This window comes from Jaculus jaculus, chromosome 1, assembly GCF_020740685.1.
Source record: "Jaculus jaculus isolate mJacJac1 chromosome 1, mJacJac1.mat.Y.cur, whole genome shotgun sequence".
NCBI lineage: Eukaryota > Metazoa > Chordata > Mammalia > Rodentia > Dipodidae > Jaculus > Jaculus jaculus.
The window spans coordinates 186,237,261-186,255,923 of record NC_059102.1 but is presented as its reverse complement, the minus strand read 5'-3'; the positions used below and the strand labels follow the sequence as shown (position 1 = coordinate 186,255,923).

The following is an 18,663-nucleotide window of genomic DNA, read 5'->3' as shown; positions in this document are numbered from 1 at the left end:
CCTTGTTAATGGATTCATTATTTTTTTTCCCTGCAATGACCTGTTAGGGTTTGGAAAAAAAAAGACAATTCAAAAACAACAGCTCTCACACAAGAGTAATGCCACTCATTATTTTTCTGTGGTGTATGTATTACTGAAGCATTATTTTCCCTATAATTAGAGTTATAGCTTTTCTAATTGGATGTAACACATTAGTAAGTTCCATTAACAAACTGTGAAATAAGTGGATGACTTCAAGCATATGTTCCAGTCTCTTCCAATTAAAACTTTCAGATATTAGGATCAATCAGGATATTAATGGAGTTGAATATGTACAAATGAGTAGCACATATATCCAGAAAGTGAAAGTGACTCACAGGAGGCATGATGGCATTTTCTAGAGAATGCTCTAACCTTTTTCCTCTAGGCTGAGGAATAGCTGTCACCTTAATGTGCTCACTGACTTCTCATGTGATAGCAACCCTTCACTTACATGTGGTCTAAAAGTGAAGATGATTTCTTGAATCTTCCTGCTTCCTTCTTGATTGCTACCTGTTCAAAGCTACAGTCATTTATTCTGTAAAAATCACGGTATTGTGCTGGGTTTCACAATGGCTTTTTGTACCACAGGTCTACCAGCAGTGAACTGAGCTGAGCAGTGTTGGTGAAGCTCTTTCCCCTCTCCTCCAGGCAGTGATGATTTGTCCTTGTTCTTGGAACACAGAAGAATTATGCAGCAGGATGCTGGCCAACATATGCCAGTGCATTCTTCATTAAAATACTGGCAACTAAACAGAAGAATTAACTAGTACCATACTGGATTACAAATGAGATTTGCTATGTTCTGTTTAGCATTAATGCTCTGTTTATGAGAGAGAGAAAGAGAGAACACCCAGCTACATGGCTTTGCCAGTGGAAGTCACATGGCTCTGCCTTCCCAAGCTGTACCCAGGGGGGTTGTGCTACCAGTGCGTGCCCCGAGCTCCCTCATGTCAACACCACCAAGTAGGCTGGGAATGTATAACATTTTCTCACGAGGACCACTAAGTAATTGATCATGGCTCTTTTTTAACATAGGTGTTCTTAACAATGGTTGGAGAAGTAGAAAGAAACCATTTATCAGCATTTGTTTTGAGAGACATAATTAACAATTCCTGTGTTAGATATTTCTGAGGCATGATGGTACTTGCCCTAACTCAGTTGTGGCACCAATCTTTAAGAATGCTGTTGATATCACTCTACTTTCTTTGCTAATACAGTGCATACATAGAAAGTGTAGATTCTGGGGCTGGAGAGATGGCTCAGCAGTTAAAGGCACTTGCTTAAAAAGCTTGATGGCTTGGATTCGATTCCCCAGTACCCATATAAAGCCAGGTGCACAAAGTAGAACTTTTGTCTGGAATTTGTATGCTGTGGCAGGAGGCCCTGGCACACTCATATTCACTCTGTCTGCCTCCTTCTCTCTGTCTTTCATTCATAAATAAATAAATAAATAAATAAATAAAAAGTATAGATTTTGGAGTTAGCTTGCACAGTATGAATTTTAGTTCTATCAAAAGTGGAAAATTGGGAAAATTTCCTAAACTAGCCATGTCTTAGTTCCTTATGTAAGCAGAAGAATAGATTAATGGATGTGAAAGGCCTAAGTGAGGTCAGAGGAAGAGATTGACTAAAGGAAAGATGGGGGGAGGGCTAATTAAAATCTAAGAGGATATAAATAAGTCATATGGAAACCTACTTTTTGGGACAATGGAACGCAAAGGAGCCATAGATTGTTACTAGAAAATTTTCAGTGCCAGGGATGGAATACCTCCCAGTGACTTGTTGGCCAAGGAGGGCCCTGATGCCCCCAGAACATTACAGGCATTTCTGAGGCCCCTGGCTTCCCACCAAGAAAAGATGGTAAAACCCTATTGCTGAAGACGCCACATACTTGGGTTGCAAGGTCACTGAGAAACCCTGCTGGAACTGAGCTGATAACCTCCTCCATGTAGACCAGCTGTCAGAAAGCTGGAAGAAGCCATTCTGCATGCAGTTCAATGGGAGAAAGAGAAATCACCAGTGAAGATACTCAACAGACACTGCAAGCCTTATACTTGGCCAGCCAGGCCAAATGAGCCAAAGGGTGCAATAGTGGCAAATCTGTTTATGGGGTAAACCAACCACCCTCTAATTTGACTGGAGGCCCTCTCCACGGGACAGAATACATCCATGATAATGAAAACCTACAACAGGGGTAGTCATGAGCCTAGGGGTGTAACATATGTATGCTGCTGTCTGGCTAAATGTATATACTGTCCTCTCCAAACCGCCCAGTAAGCACTTCTTTTAATGTTCATACCCATATATTAATGCTCCTCTCACTTTTGGTTAAACAACCTTCTCTTTTCAGATGGCACTGACCTTGGGATGACGCAGAAGGCACCATGGTGCTGAGAAGTGACAGAGGAGTACTCAGCACTGCAATATCTCTATCCCACATTCCATGGCCCAGGGTCCATTGCAGAAGAGGTGGTGAAAAGAATGTAAGAGCCAAAGGCAGGGTAGGTCTCCTTACAACGTGCTCCTCCAGACACAAAATGGCCTGGATATCCATGACCTCACAGTGCCTGACACTATCTACATAAGACCATCATAATAGGAAGAAAAGACCATGTCTTCAAAATAAATGAGAGACTGATTGAGAGGGGAAGGGTATATGATGGAGAGTGGAATTTCAAAGGGGAAAGTGGGGGTGAGGGAGGGACTTACCATAGGATATTGTTTACAATTGTGGAAGTTGTCAATAAAAAAATTTGTAGGTTATTAAACTTAACATCTTAACCACTATAAGATGTCACTATTTTATGAGCCATTAGGAAAGGAAACAGCAGCTTGAATTAGTCAGTGTTTGTGATAAAATGTGATAAAATATCTGAGATAAATGAGCTTAAGGGAAGAAAGATTTTTGGCTTGTAGTTTCAGATTTTAGTCCACTGTTGCTTAGTTCTGCTCATTTGGGGCCTGTGGTGAGGGAATCTATCACAGCGGAAGGACGTAGCTGAGAAATTGCTGAAATGATGATGGCCAGAAAGCAAGAGAGAAGAAAGAGCTCTAGGCCCAGTATCCTCTTCTAGACCACATACCTAACTCCTCTCATTAGGCTCCACATATGAAGAGTTCCACCACGTCCAGTAGCAGCAACACCAGCTAGCAAATAGACCTGTAACCCATGACTTTGGAAGGCACTCCAGATCCAATACACACATATTGATCAGGCAAGAAACTAAAATGACAAAATAGAGTCCTGAACAAATTTCTGTGTGTACAAGCTATGGGAGCCACATATGAATGTCATGTGACCGTGGTTATAAAAAGTCTCTTCCTTAAGAAGTGTTTGAATGACAGACATGTTAACTGTAGCAAAACATATGTTAGAGTCCAAGAAATCTGGTAGTATCTGGTAATTCTTGTTAGTGAGTTTATCTATATAAAGTACTTAGAAGAGAAAGTAGCACTTAAAAGAACTTAAGAAATGTTGGCTGTTAACAGCATTATATTCATTAAGATTGACAGCAGAATAAGAATCCCTGTTAAGAGAATTTAACTTCAGAAATCCGAAAAATAAGTGGGAATCATTTTAAGTTGTGACTTTAGGATAACAAGAGTTGAGAAGAATGGGAAAGACATTTTGGTATAAACTTCCTATGAGATGATGATAGATATAATTCGACACAACAATTGCTGGCAAATGCTACTTTAGGTGGCTAGTGTTAACTGTCTAGGCATGCTCTTTATGGAATAATAAGGGTCCTATTTGGGAATGAGCAGGTCTCCCACTAAGACATGACCTTGAATGAATCTTATTTGTTAATAATGCCTTATCACATTTTATGCAAAGAACCAAAATTTTAGCAGAAAGAAGTATTTATATTGTTACTCATACTTTGAACACACCAACATGTAGACCATTTTTACCTCTTGGTTTGCACAGTAAGCTATATTGGGTTTCAAGCATAATTATGTTTGCTACAGTTACATTTATAAAGTAACTCCTAACAGTTAAAAGAATGCAAAGTCTAAGTAGAGCTCTTGAATTGCTATAATTATACCTAAACAGACTCAGTGATCCATGATGAGGTATTGCCCCAAGGCAAATGAAGAAACATGTCAAGAAGAATTTAAATTAGCTCCAGAGAAAAGATGTGAGTGCTGAGGAGTTTAAACTGTTTAGGTATCTGAAACCAGACTCAAATTTTTTCTGAACAATTATTTCATACTAGAACATTATATGTCTAAAGGCACGTTCTTTTCTGTTCAAGAGCTTTGCAGTATGCTATGATACTTAGGAAGAAAGTCCAAAATTAAAACTAATCTATTTAGCTGACGAAAAGTCTGCATTTGTTACTCAAATTATTTTTAGAGTTTTCTTCCTGCTAAAATTATTGAAACACAAAAACAGGGAGTTGTTCAAGTATTTGGGAAAGCACTTTCAATCGCCTTTAGCAAATATTCAACAAGTCTCCATGAAACAAAGTGAGGGAAATGGCTAAACATCTTAAAGAGAATCAAGGAGACACTGGTCAGATTTGATTTTTGGAAGGCTCTCCAAGTTTACAGCAATCTGCAGTGCATGGCTGACTTTCACAACTTTGAGGTTTAGGAAGAAGATGGAGAGATAATTAGGTGTATAGGGGAGCAGCGGTGATTGTACAACAACAAGAAGAAAATCACTTGACCTTAATTCTAACCCCTACAGAAGAAATAAAGGACTAGAAGGGCAAATAAGTTAGAAGTGTCTAGAAACTGATAATACAGGGAGAACAGGGAAAGTGTCCCCATGGTAGAGCCACTTTGGTGAAGATTCACATCCAGGACAAACGGGAGCAGAATATCTGTCATCATGCATCACATTTCAAACAGGCTACTGGCTCAGGGTATAAGTCTGGCATGTTTCCCTCTATACCAATGTGAACGCTTAATAGCACAAAATAAAATTGCAATGCAAAAAGTAACTTTATAAATGTGAATAAGTATTAAGATAATGCTACATGTCCGACATAGTTTAAAATGCTTTCCCTGGGCTGGAGAGATGGCTTAGCGGTTAAGCGCTTGCCTGTGAAGCCTAAGGACCTCAGTTCGAGGCTTGGTTCCCCAGGTCCCACTTTAGCCAGATGCACAAGGGGGCGCACGCATCTGGAGTTCGTTTGCAGAGGCTGGAAGCCCTGGCGCGCCCATTCTCTCTCTCTCCCTCTATCTGTCTTTCTCTCTGTGTCTGTCACTCTCAAATAAATAAATAAAAATTAAAAAAAAATGCTTTCCCTGCATTAGTTGATTTAATTTTGTTCTAGAAGTATGTTTATTATTTTTATTGTTTTGCAAATCCTTAAAAGAATTTATTCTATTTGCTTGAATTTTATTTTTTATATTATAAATTTATTGACAATTTTCACACATGCACATATTGTATTTTGATGATAATTCACTCCCATTGTTTTCTTTTGTCCCACTCACCTGTACCTCCTTAACATAACCCCTTTTCCTCTTCCAACTAATTATTCTAATTTAATGTCTTTTAAAATGGCATACAAAAATAGAATTCTTTTTGAAATACCTTTATTTCTTTGCAAGCAGAGAGAAAGAGAGTGGGGGTTGCATGGGTGCATCAAGTTCTTGCCTGCAAACAAACTCTAGATGCATGCACCACCATGGGCATCTTGCTTTCTGTGGGTACTGAGGAATTGGACTAGGGTCGTTAGAGTTTGCAGGCAAGCACTTTAACTCCTGAGTCATCTCTCCAGCCCCTAGTTCAAAGCCTCTTACTGTTCCTTCTTCCATCATGCATGATGACATGCTGATGGACCCAGTATTGGGAAGGTAATGGCAACTGCTGTGAGGTCTTGAGTGCTTTGAACACTCTGTGTCCAGAAGACAGCGTTCCAAAGCACTCTTCCCCATCCTTCCATCCTTCTGCCACCTCTTCCACAATATTCCATGCGAGACTTAGTGGGTGTGATAATCATGTCTTACTTGGCGTTGAGCATTTAACTCTCACTTCTTCATAGCACTTTGATGAGTGCTGAGTCTCCCCCAATAGTTACCACCATCTACCAAAGAAGCTTCCCTACTGAAAGCGAGAGCACCAGTGTTACCAATGTGCACCCATCCCAGTCAAGAAGCTGGGTCCTATTGTTTTCTACTTTACTTTTCATTTCTTTTATTATTTAATTTATTTATGAGAGAGAAAGACAGACAGAGAGAGAGAGAGAAAGAGAGAGGAAGGAAGGAAGGAAGGAAGGAAGGGAGGGAGGGAGGGAGGGAGGGAGGGAGGAAGGAAGGAAGGAAGGAAGAAAGGAAAAGGCAGATATAGAGAGAGAATGGATGCACCAGGCCTCCAGCCACTTTAAACGAACTCCAGACAGGCACACCATCCTGTTCTTCTAGCTTACATGGGGTAATGGGGAATTGAAACTGAGTCCTTAGGCTTCACAAGCAAGTGCCTTAACCACTAAGCCATCTCTCCAGCCCTTGTTTCTACTTTTCTGAGGCACAGAAGCCTTATACAACTTATCAAGGTGACATGACAGTGAAGCAGCCCACTCTTGCTCCAGAACCTATACTTTCAACTACCAAGGTCTTCTGACATTGATTCTGCAAGCAAACTCATAATTCTAAGAGGATTATCTGTGGATGCTTTTATTCCTTAGCCAAATTTATTTTGATCTTTGTTTGTTTTCTTGTTAAATATTGAAACTTGGCCATTGACGTCCAAATTAATGCTAACATGTGGCTTGACTACTTCGGGCAAGAACTGGTAGTTCTCATCAACAGACTCTGATAACACTTCCCGATATGAGCTTCTTGAGTCACTGACAACAGTCTGAACAGCATCACTGTGAATGTCGTAAAAGGGCTTGTCACATATCACAGCACCGTGGGCTGCCCAGGAAGGGGATGTAAGACAGGGGCTGCTCTTCTTTCAACAATACCGTAGAACAGGACAGTGTCTCCTAGGCTGAGCACTACTGAAGGATTCCTTTTCCTTGAGGTCTTTAGGAAAAGGTTCAATAGTTTAGCAATTATGACCTTGTAGTTAAGTGGTGCATGTGTGTGTCTGCTTTATGCACTTTTTTTTTTTTTTTTGAGGTAGGGTCTTGCTCTAGCCCAGGCTGACATGGAATTCACTAAGTAGTATTGGGCTGGCCTTGAACTCACAGTGATCCTCTTAACTCAGCCTCCCAAGTGCTGGGGTTAAAGGCGTGCCTACTACACCCCGCAGTCTGTGCACATTGAGTGTGGAGGCCTGAAAAGAGGTGTCTTCTATCCCTCTTCATCTTTCTTTTCTAGACATGGAGAATCTCACTGAACCTAGAGCTGCCGGTTTTGGTCAGACTGGCTGAGCAGCGAGCCCTGGCGATTCTCCTGTGTCCCCTCAGGAGTTACAAGAATGCGTGGCCACTCCCGTTTGTTTTCCCCTGAGTGCTGGGGAATGACCTCAGGTCCTTGTGCTTGTGCAGCAGTGTTCTTACTGGCTGAGATCTCTCCCCACCCCTGGCATAACCAGCTTTTAAGGGGAGACTTACACTGGGCAGGTTTTGGATGGAAGCTGGAATTAACAAAGAACAGAGGTTAGAAAAGAGGAGAAAACATCAAGACATGGCCTCTATAAAATAGAAAGGCTTTATTTTCTCTATTCAGTGCAAACACATGGGGAAAAATAGACTTAAAAATAAAATAAATGATAAAAGAATGAGAACATGAGAAGCTATAAAACTAGGTTTTGTTTTCGTTATGGATTCTGTCTCACTGTATTTGCTCCTGTTACCCAAATGTTAGGATGGCTGGGAAGGCAATGGACAGCTCTTATTCATAGTCAGATTCAATGTGACCAATTAGAGTCTCTCTCTCTCTCTCTCTCTCTCTCTCTCTCTCTCTCTCTCTCTGTGTGTGTGTGTGTGTGTGTGTGTGTAAACATACAAAAGTGTCTAAATGCAGACCTTTCCCATAAGAATGAGAACCTCACATATAGATTTTGTATATTCTGTGACAAATAAACTAAGTAGATTATACTGTAAAAGGTCTCTGGCATGATAACAATAGTATTCTATTGAAACGTGACAAAATCAAAACAAAAATATTTTTAAGCTGTAGAATGTAATGAAAATAACTTAGAAAACTGATGAATAATAACATGATGTAAAATTGCTAAGTGCCACCCTACCCAATTCACATTGCTAGACACCAAGACATTTTCTGGATGGATTTTTATATGTGGTGGGACTGAACCCAGGGTTTTGTGTGCTGAGCAAATACTCTACCACTGAGCTATGTCCATAGCCTTCTGGATGGTTTTTATAAATAAAGTCATGCAATTCATTAGAAGCCCTACTGCTGAATTTGCCATTACATACTAAGAGTGGTAGAGGAAAATTTTAAAATTCAATTATTAAATATTAATTATAACACTAACAATTTACAAAACATATTTTTACTATATGAAATATCACAATTACAGGCACAGCCCTCTGTGTACTCCTGATCAATTGCATGCTCCTTTTTCTCTAGGATTACTGTTATCTAGAATTTAGCATCTGTCATTCTCACACATCTCTGTACTTTTACCACATCTGTAGGCATGAGACATTGCTGTTTTGCAGTATAACTGCAAGTGAAAACATCAACATGCAATTTCCGTGTCCTTTCTAATTTTCTTGTAGGTTTTGGTTGATATTTGTGCAAGGGCCATGGATATTACTTTCTGAAGGATGAGAAGTATCTGGATGGTTTGGGGCAGGGCTGTGGTCACAGCTGCCTTAAAAAGAACAACAGCAGGTGATACAGTCTGCAGAGTTTGTAGACTGGGGTGAGCAAAGGTGGAAGCAGGGAAATCTACCAGGCAATGTTGAAAATATCTGAAAGAAACCTGTTGGTAGCGTGGACCAGAACCACATTAGAACTGGTAGCATGAAGTGGTCATATTCTGGGTATTCAAAAAGCAGAGCCAACTGAGTTGTGGATTGATCAGAAATTAGGTAAAAGAAAAAGAGGAGTTGGGGATGGATGACTCCAGGGCTTTTCCTTGAGCATCCAGAAGGGTTTTGGCACATTTAATTTAATATGACAAATAGAGACAAATAGAGATGCCAAGTGGCCAACTGAGTATTATTTATATTCAAGTTTTATAGGCACATCTTAAATTTACTGGTTGTCACAAATTGTTTTCAAAGTTATTTGTACCCATTTACATTTCATACTGGCATAACACTACATGTTTTGGCAGCTTTTTCCATAGTGATCATCTGACGGTGTGTTAGTATGCCAATGCTGACCATTTTCTTGAACAATACTCCTGGACTAAGCCATCTGCATCTTTACTATATAAGCATTAACCTTACTGACAAGTGCTATGCAACATGATCATAGGATTATACCACATCCAGTCACCTTTCACAAGAAAAGTGAATTTCCAGCTCTCTTTTTTAGTCACTGACTTTGAGGAAATGGAAACTTCTACACAGTATTGCATAGATTTGATATACGGACAAACATGTTGGTTTGGCTTTGGATGACAAATCTTGTTACTAGAAACTAATTGGAAGCATTGGAAATATTGTTTTGATTATAAAAAGAATTTAATTAATTTTAATTACATGTATAAAATAAAACTTTACAATGCTACTAACGATGACCTAATAGGCATCTTATGATCAGTTATGAGCAACTGTATGTAGAACATTAAAGCACATGTTTGGACTATGGCTAGATTAAATTTTTACTGCAGTAGGTGGGTGTTTGAAAGTTTTTTTTTAAATTTTGCATTTGTGTATATTCACCTTACAATAATCTGAGCATGAGTGTGTATATGGACCCCTATTCTTTAACAGAAATGCTTTTTAAAAACAATATGTAGATATTTGATGGTGGGGAATATGTGCACGCTTAAAATATTTTTAGTTTATGATGACTGATAATTACTAATGTACTCAAGAAAAGAAGAATAACCACGAAGGGCTATGTTTTTTTTTCTTTTTTTTTTTTGTATAGAAAACCATTCTAGGGGCTGAGGAGAAAACCTAGCAGTTAAAGTGCTTGCTTTCAAAGCCTGATGGGCTGGGTTCTATCCCACAGTACCCATGTAAAGCCAAATGTACCAAGTAGCACATGCTTCTGGAGCTTGCTTGTAGCTGAAGAAGGTCCTGGTATGCCTGCCTATACTGCCTATATGCACTCACAATAAATAAATAAATATAATTGCCTAGTTTTAAACATTGGCAGTTCCACTCAAGTCCACTGGGTGGCAGTGCGCTGCACATAAACGCTCAGTAGTGACAGTGGCAAGGTCTCATTGACCTTGATAGGGAATCAGAACACCTGGCTTACATTCCAAGCTCTCTGATTGAGTAAGCATTTTTATGTTACTTGGCATGACATTGTCTGGTTTTCCATCTGAAGACTCCTGTATTTAAGTGGTTTAAAATCCATGATAGTCACAGGTTTGAAGGCAGAAAGTGAATAAGGAAAGGACTCCTTTTGGTCATGCTAGAAGTAGTTTTTGTTGTTTTATTTTGAGAGTTTTGCTATGTAGCCAAGCTGGCTTCAAGGTCAAGATTCTCCTGCCTCTATCTCTGAGTGCTACGAGCATGGCATGGTCCAGCACACATGACTTGAAACACTTTATTATTTTTTTATCAACTCAAAATTTGAGAATGAGAGAACAGGGAAGGCAATATGAGGGATTATGATATCTTCATGTTGCTCTGAAATCTGAGAAATGTGGACGTAGGACATAAGCACGTAAATGTATGACTTCTGAGTTGATTGTGTTTAACAGAATCATTTCAACTGTCAACAAGTAACTTACATATCATATAATGTCACCTAAATGTATACAAGTTCAATTATTATACATAATCTGTTTTCCCCCTCCAGTCCCTTCTTTTTCTGGTTGACATTTTGCTGGGCATGTAAGAATAGAGGAGGAAAATAAAATTTTTCCCCATGTTATTTGTGGTGTTTATATCATGGAAGTGTGATATGATCGTGTACAAAAAAGAAATGCCTTGAAATGACCTCACCATTATTTTCCTCCTCCCTCACCTTAGCTGGTGCTACACTACATTCATTGTTTGATTTTGGCCAGGATTCCAGACCAAATGGTCTTTAGGCCAAGATTAAGGATCTCTAGCTAGCAGCTTAGTATCCCTGTCAACTTAGTTGAGCAAGTTGCTTTCCTATTCTGGGCTGAATATACATGTGGTCATAACGTTCTGCCTCTTGTCACCAGCACTGAGTGTGTGCTTTCTCCTCATTCTGGTGTCTGGAGCTATGATCTTCTCATTCATTCACCTAAACTCCTGAAGGGCGAGTTTCTCCCTGTGCGCTAGTGGCTCCATCCAGATCCTGACACCGGTCACCATGCCGGCCATGGTGCATTATTTTCCTGTGGCTATGACCTTGCTCCTTCACACCATACCTATCCCTTCCCAGGGCAGCTGCTGACTATCTAACAAAGTGTGTCTCTGTATTGATCAACCAGAATCTTTCAGGTCTTTGCCTATTGCTAAGTTTCCCCTAAAATCTCCTTCCTCTACAAGGCTGATGCCATTTGAGCCATGTTCTAATGTCCCTCTTTATTAAAGGTTTTCTTTCTTGTACAAAATTTCTTTCACAGAAGACTTCCCATTAAGACCATTACATGCTTCATGTGGTCAATGAAACTCAATGTTCTTACATGTTTGATGGACTGACAAATACACAATCAAGATGAAAAAGATCTCCAGAACAGAAAAAAATTAAAAGCTTAGTATGCATCTATATACTTCCTCTTATAACAAAACAACAATAACAATCTCTAGAGGATGCAAAAGGACTCATTCACTAATGAACTATCAGACTTAATGATTTTAGAATGGTGCAGTTTGCAGTGTCTAATTAGCATTGGCCACTGACTCTAGCACCTTTGGAGATGACATGAGAAAAATAGTAATAATTTCACAGCTCCTAACTACATTCATGTAATCCCCAAAGTAATGCTGGGAGAGGAAGCCAGAGCACATTTTTGATGTCTCTTAGGCTTACCTACCCAATATTTAAGTGTACCTCAGTGCATAATTCTGGTTCACTAACTTGGATGAATCCCTTGATGCTAAAGGGAGTACTTGTGATTATTGTTTTAAAAAATTAATATTTAATTAAATTAATTAATTAATTTGACAGAGAGAGGTAGAGAGAGAGAGAGAAAGGGTGCACGAAAGCCTCCAGCCACTGCAAACAATCTCCAGACGCTTGTGCCTCCTTGTGCATCTGGCTAACATGGGTCATGGGGAATCCAACTTGGGTCCTTTGGCTTTGCAGGCAAATGCCCTTACCGCTAAGCCATCTCTCCAGTCCCGCGTGGTCATTTTTAGAAGTTACAGTACATTTGCTGTTGTGATACACTTAGAAGAGGCTATTTCAGAAATGCAAATTGGACCATATGAAAATTGAAAACTGGTGGTTCTATTTGGATTGGCATGTGAGTAGGTTTTTAACAAATTATTTATTCCCAAGATTGGTTAGTTTTTTTTATGACTTTCATAATTGTAAACAATATCCCATGGTAATACCCTCCCCTTTTCCACTTTTCCCTTTGAAACTCCACTCTTCATCATATCCCCTACCCCTCTTAATCAGTATCTCTTTTATTTTGATGTCATGATCTTTTCCTCCTATTATGATGGTTTTATGTAGGGAGTGTCAGGCTCTATGAGGTCATGTTCTTCTTTTTTCTAAATTTAAAACTTATATAATCATTAGGTGCATGATTGGGCTGGAGAGGCAGACAGCTTCCTGTGCAAGCCCAAGTATCTGAGGACCCTGAAACCACCTGGGTTCAAATCTCCTGATCCCATTTAAACAGCATGGCATGGACACACATGCCTGGAACCCCAGACCCACAAAAGGGATCAGAGAGCAGGGAATCACTTCTGCTCACCAAAAGTAGCAAGTTCCAATATTTATTTATTTATTTATTATTTTGGTTTTTCAAGGTAGGATCTCACTCTATCTAGCCCAGGCTGACCTAAAATTCACTATGTAGTCTCAGAGTAGCCTCAAACTCATGGTGATCCTCCTACCTCTGTCTCCCAAGTGCTGGGATTAAAGGCGTGTGCCACCACACCCGGATTGCAAGTTCCCATATTGTTAAGAGACTCAGAGTCAAAGAGTGGACAGAAGATCTAGGGAGTGGTCACCCTATGAGTGACTCCCACCACAGGCATGTGAACAGGATACAAGGGCTAAAACACATGCATCCATGACATACACACCATATCACATTAGAATTGTGTGTATTTAATATAAGTTTAATATACACATACACTGTGAAATAATCATCATAATCAAGTTAATTTGCATGTCCATCTCCTCACATAGTTACTACTTCTTTTTTTTTCTATTTTTCTATTATAGTGAGACACATTAAAATATGCTATCTTAGCTAATTTTTAAGCACCTGACACCATATTACTAAATACAGTCACATTCCTTTGTTCCCATTACTAATTTACAAGTTTGGTAACTTTAAAAAAATAGATAGAATTTGAAATTCCCCAGTTATACTTATATCAAAGGGAACATAATGTGGAAAGTAAGTTCTTATAGAAAACACATAAATACAGAATACAGAATCGCATAAACAAAGACAAAATAAAGTTTTTTACTGCCCCCTTCTGTCAGTTTCTTTAAAAAATTGCTAAATTAAAATATTTGTATGTATTTTCAAGGAGAGAGAGAGAGAGAAAGAGAGAGAAAGAATGGGTGCTTTAGGGCTCCTAGCCACTGCAAATGAACTCCAGATGTGTGCATCACTTTGTGTATCTGGCTTTTTGTGAGTACTGGGGAATGGGTTGTTAGGATTTGCAGGCAAGCACTTTAACTGCTGAGCCATCTCTCCAGCCTCAAAACAGCAAATTTAGTGTTAAAAATTGACAAGATAAATTGGCTGAATAACTCAGTTAGGGCAGTAATGGGGAGGGATTGCCTACCTCTAACTATATCACCTTTTGTTCAGCAACAGAGATACTTCATGCTGCTAGTAATGATTTGTAAAGTAAGAAACAAATAGTAGCAATGTGTGTATTAATGAATATAGGGTAAGGCATCCAACCTTGTAAAATGGGGTATATCACTTAAAAACCACATAATCAGAACTGAAGAGATGGCTTAGCAGTTAAGGTGCTTGCCTGCAAAGCCAAAGTACCCAGGTTTGATTCCCCAGTACCCACGTAAGCCAGATACACAAGGTGGTGTATGTGTCTGGAGTTTGTTTGCAGTGCAGAAGACCCTGATGTGCCTATTCTCTCTCTCTCTCTCTATCTGCTCCTATTTATCTATCTCTTTCAAATAAATAAATAAAATTAAAAAAAATCATGTAATCAAGTTACGAAAAAAGTCACAGAACTGCTCATCATATTTTAGGTAAGTATATGATTTTGTGATGGGCCTCAATCATAGCTCACCTCAGCCAATGCAAGCCTCAGGGAATACACACCTGAAAAGTTTGTGATTCATAAGATATGGTGAATAAGAAAACACTAGAGATTTGATTCTTAGTCACTCATGTTTGCTTTACTATTTTCTGAAATATTTTTAATTTATTTATTTGTTCTTCATTTATATGTGTGTGTGAGAGAGAGAGCACACATGGATGTGCCACGGTCTTCTGCCACTGCAAACGCACTCTAGATTCATGTGCCACTTTGTGCACTTGACGGTATATGGGTACCAGGAATTGAACCATCTTCTCATGCCCTTTCTGAATTATTTTGCTTTTGCTTTTTATTATTTACATAGTTGATAGTAAACATTCATTATTAGCAGAAGCAAAACCTTTAAAATGAATCACTGAATACTTATTTTGTAGCCCAATCCTTACTTGAACTGTCATTTGCATTTCATCATGAAATAAGGATAAGATGGGTATGTAATGTTAAGTTCTGAAGTGATTCTACCGTCCGCCTTTTGAATATTTTTGTCATTAAAAGGGCAGAGCTTACAGAAATTATAATCGACATGGTGGTGTGAGACTTTGACTAAGTGTACACTCATTCCATTGTCTGAGCTCGTGCACAAATAACCAACACGTTCTATTTGCTTTATTATCATTATTACTACTTCTACTACTGCTGAGACAGGGTCTCTCATGAGCCTAGAGCTTACTTATTCTGCTAGATTTTCCAGCCAATGACCCCTAGGTGTTCTCCTGCTCGGTTTCCCCCATGCTGGGATTCTGGGCATGCGCTGCCACACCCAGGGCTTATGTAGGTGCTGGGGTTCTGAACTCAGGTCCTCATGTTTACACTACAAACACCCGACTGAGCAATTTCTGCAGCCCATTATTGTTCTTAATTTTTTAAAAAAATCATTCATTTGAGAGAGAGAGAGTGAGAAAGAGAGAGGCAGATAGAAAGGAAGAGAAAATGGGCACACCAGGGCCTCTAGCCACTGCAAACAAACTCCAGATGTGTGTGCCACCTTGTGCATCTAGCTCACGTGGGTCCTGGGGAATTGAACCTGGGTCCTTTGGCTTTGTAGGCAAGTACCTTAACTGTTGAGCCATCTTCCCAGGCCCCCATTATTATTCTTCATAGAGAAGTTCTGTCTCCTTTGGTTGCATCACTTGGGAGGCGTGCGCACACAGTTTAGTGAACGCATGGGGGTTTGGCCCATCGATGCCTCGGACTGGATTATCTATTTGCAGATCATTTATGGTTGGGCTCTGCGGTTTGTCCTTTGTTGGCACCTCTACACAACTTTTAGCATTTAGCATTCGTCAATGACTCATTTGAATGCACACACACTTTTCCCAGTAGTTTGGATAACGAGTTTCACCTTTCACGAATCTGTAACCGCTATGAATTTCAGGGTCCTATATAAGAACCCCTTCGTGTTGCTCATGGCCTTTTGAAGTCCTTCCCCTTTTCTCTGAGTTTCACAGGACTAAGACAACAACAGCGTCTCACCAGGGACACCTAGTGTTTGCAACTTGTGTGCTTTTGCCTTGTAAGAACTTGATAAAAGCCTGCCTCCCTGGTCAGAGGACTCCCGAGGCAGGGAACGTTCCCTGCTCCCACACTGAAGTAGCAGGGACGGCGGGCAGAACCAGTGGGTATTCACAATAAGGAGTCCTTACCTGACTCGCGGAGCTGGGTTTCCCGTGACTCGACACTCCAAATAAACTCGACTTCCTTCGGCAACTTCCTGGCTCCTCAGCTTCTGGATGAAGCGAGGAGCCGATGGGAAGTGGTGCGCTTTCTGGGACTGCGGGCGAGGGACGCCGGGGCGGGGCAAGGCCGCCCCCGGGGCGTGGAGGGTCCCATAGCCGCGCGGGGCCTCCACGTCCCGCCGGTCGCCAGTGGGGCTCTGGCTGGCTGACGCGCTCATCCGGGCTGACGGCTGACTTTTCGGAGACAGGTACCCACTGTCTGGTGAGGAGGACTCCCCATTTGGGCTTCTGTTCCTTGGCTTGGCTGCCTCTCTGAAGATGGAAGTCAGCTCTTCAATGAAGTTGGCCGCCTTGTCACACAGCTCGCCCTGGGGTCCAGCCTTGCATGGCTGCGCTGGCTTGGGTTCTGCCTTTGGGTTGGGAAGTTTTGCACCTTGTTTCTCAGCCTTCCGGAGACTACGGATGTAGCTGGGCCTGGCCAGCAGGGGTGACGCGGTGGGCTTCCTCCTGGAAGCTGGTGAAGAGGTCTTCCCAGCTGGCTCTTCTACCAGAGACGGGGCGGGGGTCGGCCTGGCGGCCTGAGGTCTTTCTGAGGAAGCCTGCCCTCCCAGTTGGGTCTCCTGGTGGGCAGGAGCTTCAGCGAGGCTTACAGGAGACGTGTTGAGAATCTGGGAGATCTCCCTTTCTGAGTCAAAATCTTCCGTTTCTGAGTTGTCTATAGCTCTCCGGGCTAGGTCGAGACTCTTGTTGATTTCTTCCTGGCTTAGAAAAGCGGAGAGCCCGGGGAAGAAGTCAGCATTGTTGCTCTCTTCCTGCACGTCTGATAAGGAGTCATAGAAGGAGTCATGGGAGGAAGTCTCTGACATATTCGAACACTTCATACACTCCCGCCTTTCGGCAGAAAGGGCAGACACAGGAACCCCGTTTTCGTGTGCTCTGAAAGACAGCACAGAAAAATCATTATTGCTAAGGCTTTGCCCCAGTTTTTCGTGTCACTGGTAACCCAAAAACTAGGAGAAACATGAGGGTGAAAAACACGTCAGTTTTGTCTACACTACAAATTACAAGGAATAACAAGCATATTTACATTTCTAATTTGTATTTGACGATTGATGTTTTCTTTCTTTCGTTTGTCTGAGACAGGGTCTCATTGTAGCCCAGGCTGACCTGGAACTCACTCTGTAGCCCTGGCTGATCCCAAACTCACATCAGTCCTCCTACTTCAGCCTTAGAGTGCTGGGATTAAGGCTGTGAGCTACCATTCCTGACTTGATGCTTCAGTTTTTTAAGACAGGGTCTCTCTATGCAGCTCAGTCTGGACTCAAACTCGCAATCTTCCCATCTCTACCTGCCAAGACCAGGATGACAGCCATGGGTCTAGCATGATGTTTGGACTTTGACTCAGCATATGTATTATAAGTGAACACCGAGCACTACTCTAAGTAGTTTCCCATGATGCTAGAAATGGCAGTGCGCTCTGGTACTTCTCAGAGCCCTATCCCCAGCCATTATGCTTTTAAATATGACTTTGACCCTATGCCACAAAACCATTTTAACGATTTCAATTTTGCTTGGGTTTCAATGAAATATTTAATATTTAAAACTTCCTTGCCATAACCTTTCTTTACATCCAGTCATGTCCATTTATGTACATTTACTCAGCATTACTCCAACAGATGATAATAATCACTTCTTGACTTTGGGATGCTGGAGGGGCAGCTGTGCTCCAGACCAAGGAACCTGCCTTCTCTCTCAAGGGCCAGGTAGTAAATATAAGGATATTGTTTGTTAGCTTTGGGGCCACACAGTCTTTGTTATAATTACCCAACTTTGCACAACAGCATAAAACAGTCATAGGTGACACGTAAATAAGCATAACTGGGCCAATAAAACTTTATTTGAGGGTATTGATATTTAAATTTTATTTAATCTTTACAAGTAGAAAATAACATTCTCCTTTTTTTCTTCTTCTCCTTAATCTTCTCCTCTTCTTCCTGCTCTTTCTCTTCCCCGTCTTCCTCTTCCTCCTTCTTCTTGTTCTTCTTTTTGAGACAGGGTCTTACCATGAAGCACAGGCTGGCTTTGATTTTGAAAACAACTTGCCTCATTCTCTCCAAAGTGTTGGGCTTATAGCCATTTGCTACCATGCTTGGATTTTTTGATTTCTATTTTTACCAGCAGTTAAAAATGACTTTTTTTTTTTTTCATTTTCAATCTGTACAAAAAAAGGACAGTAGGATGGATTTGGTCCAGAACTTGCATGTTTTTATTCAACCCAGAACAGAAGACAAAGTCCTTCCATTCCAGAGTTACATGTCATAGCGATGGCCAGGTGGGAAGAAGTCTCTGTAGTAGACAGTTTCCATGTTGCTGGGATGAACTCCAAACCTGACACAATTTTATGGACGGAAGGGGATTTATTTCAGCTTACAGATCCAAGGGAAGTTGCATCAAGACTGGCAGAAGAACCTGGCTCCCATTCATAAATCCAAGCAGAGAGA

General features: G+C 40.7%; 1 protein-coding gene across 1 annotated transcript in view; it reads right to left on the bottom strand.

Annotated features, from left to right (window-relative positions):
* Positions 1-17,028, bottom strand: part of Palld (palladin, cytoskeletal associated protein) — a 413,077-nt gene extending 396,049 nt beyond the window's left edge. Inside the window, exon 1 of the mRNA XM_045149173.1 lies at positions 16,130-17,028. Within this exon, the coding sequence (XP_045005108.1) occupies positions 16,130-17,028 (899 nt within the window). The remainder of the gene's footprint in view (positions 1-16,129) is intronic.
* Between the last annotated feature and the right edge of the window lie 1,635 nt (positions 17,029-18,663).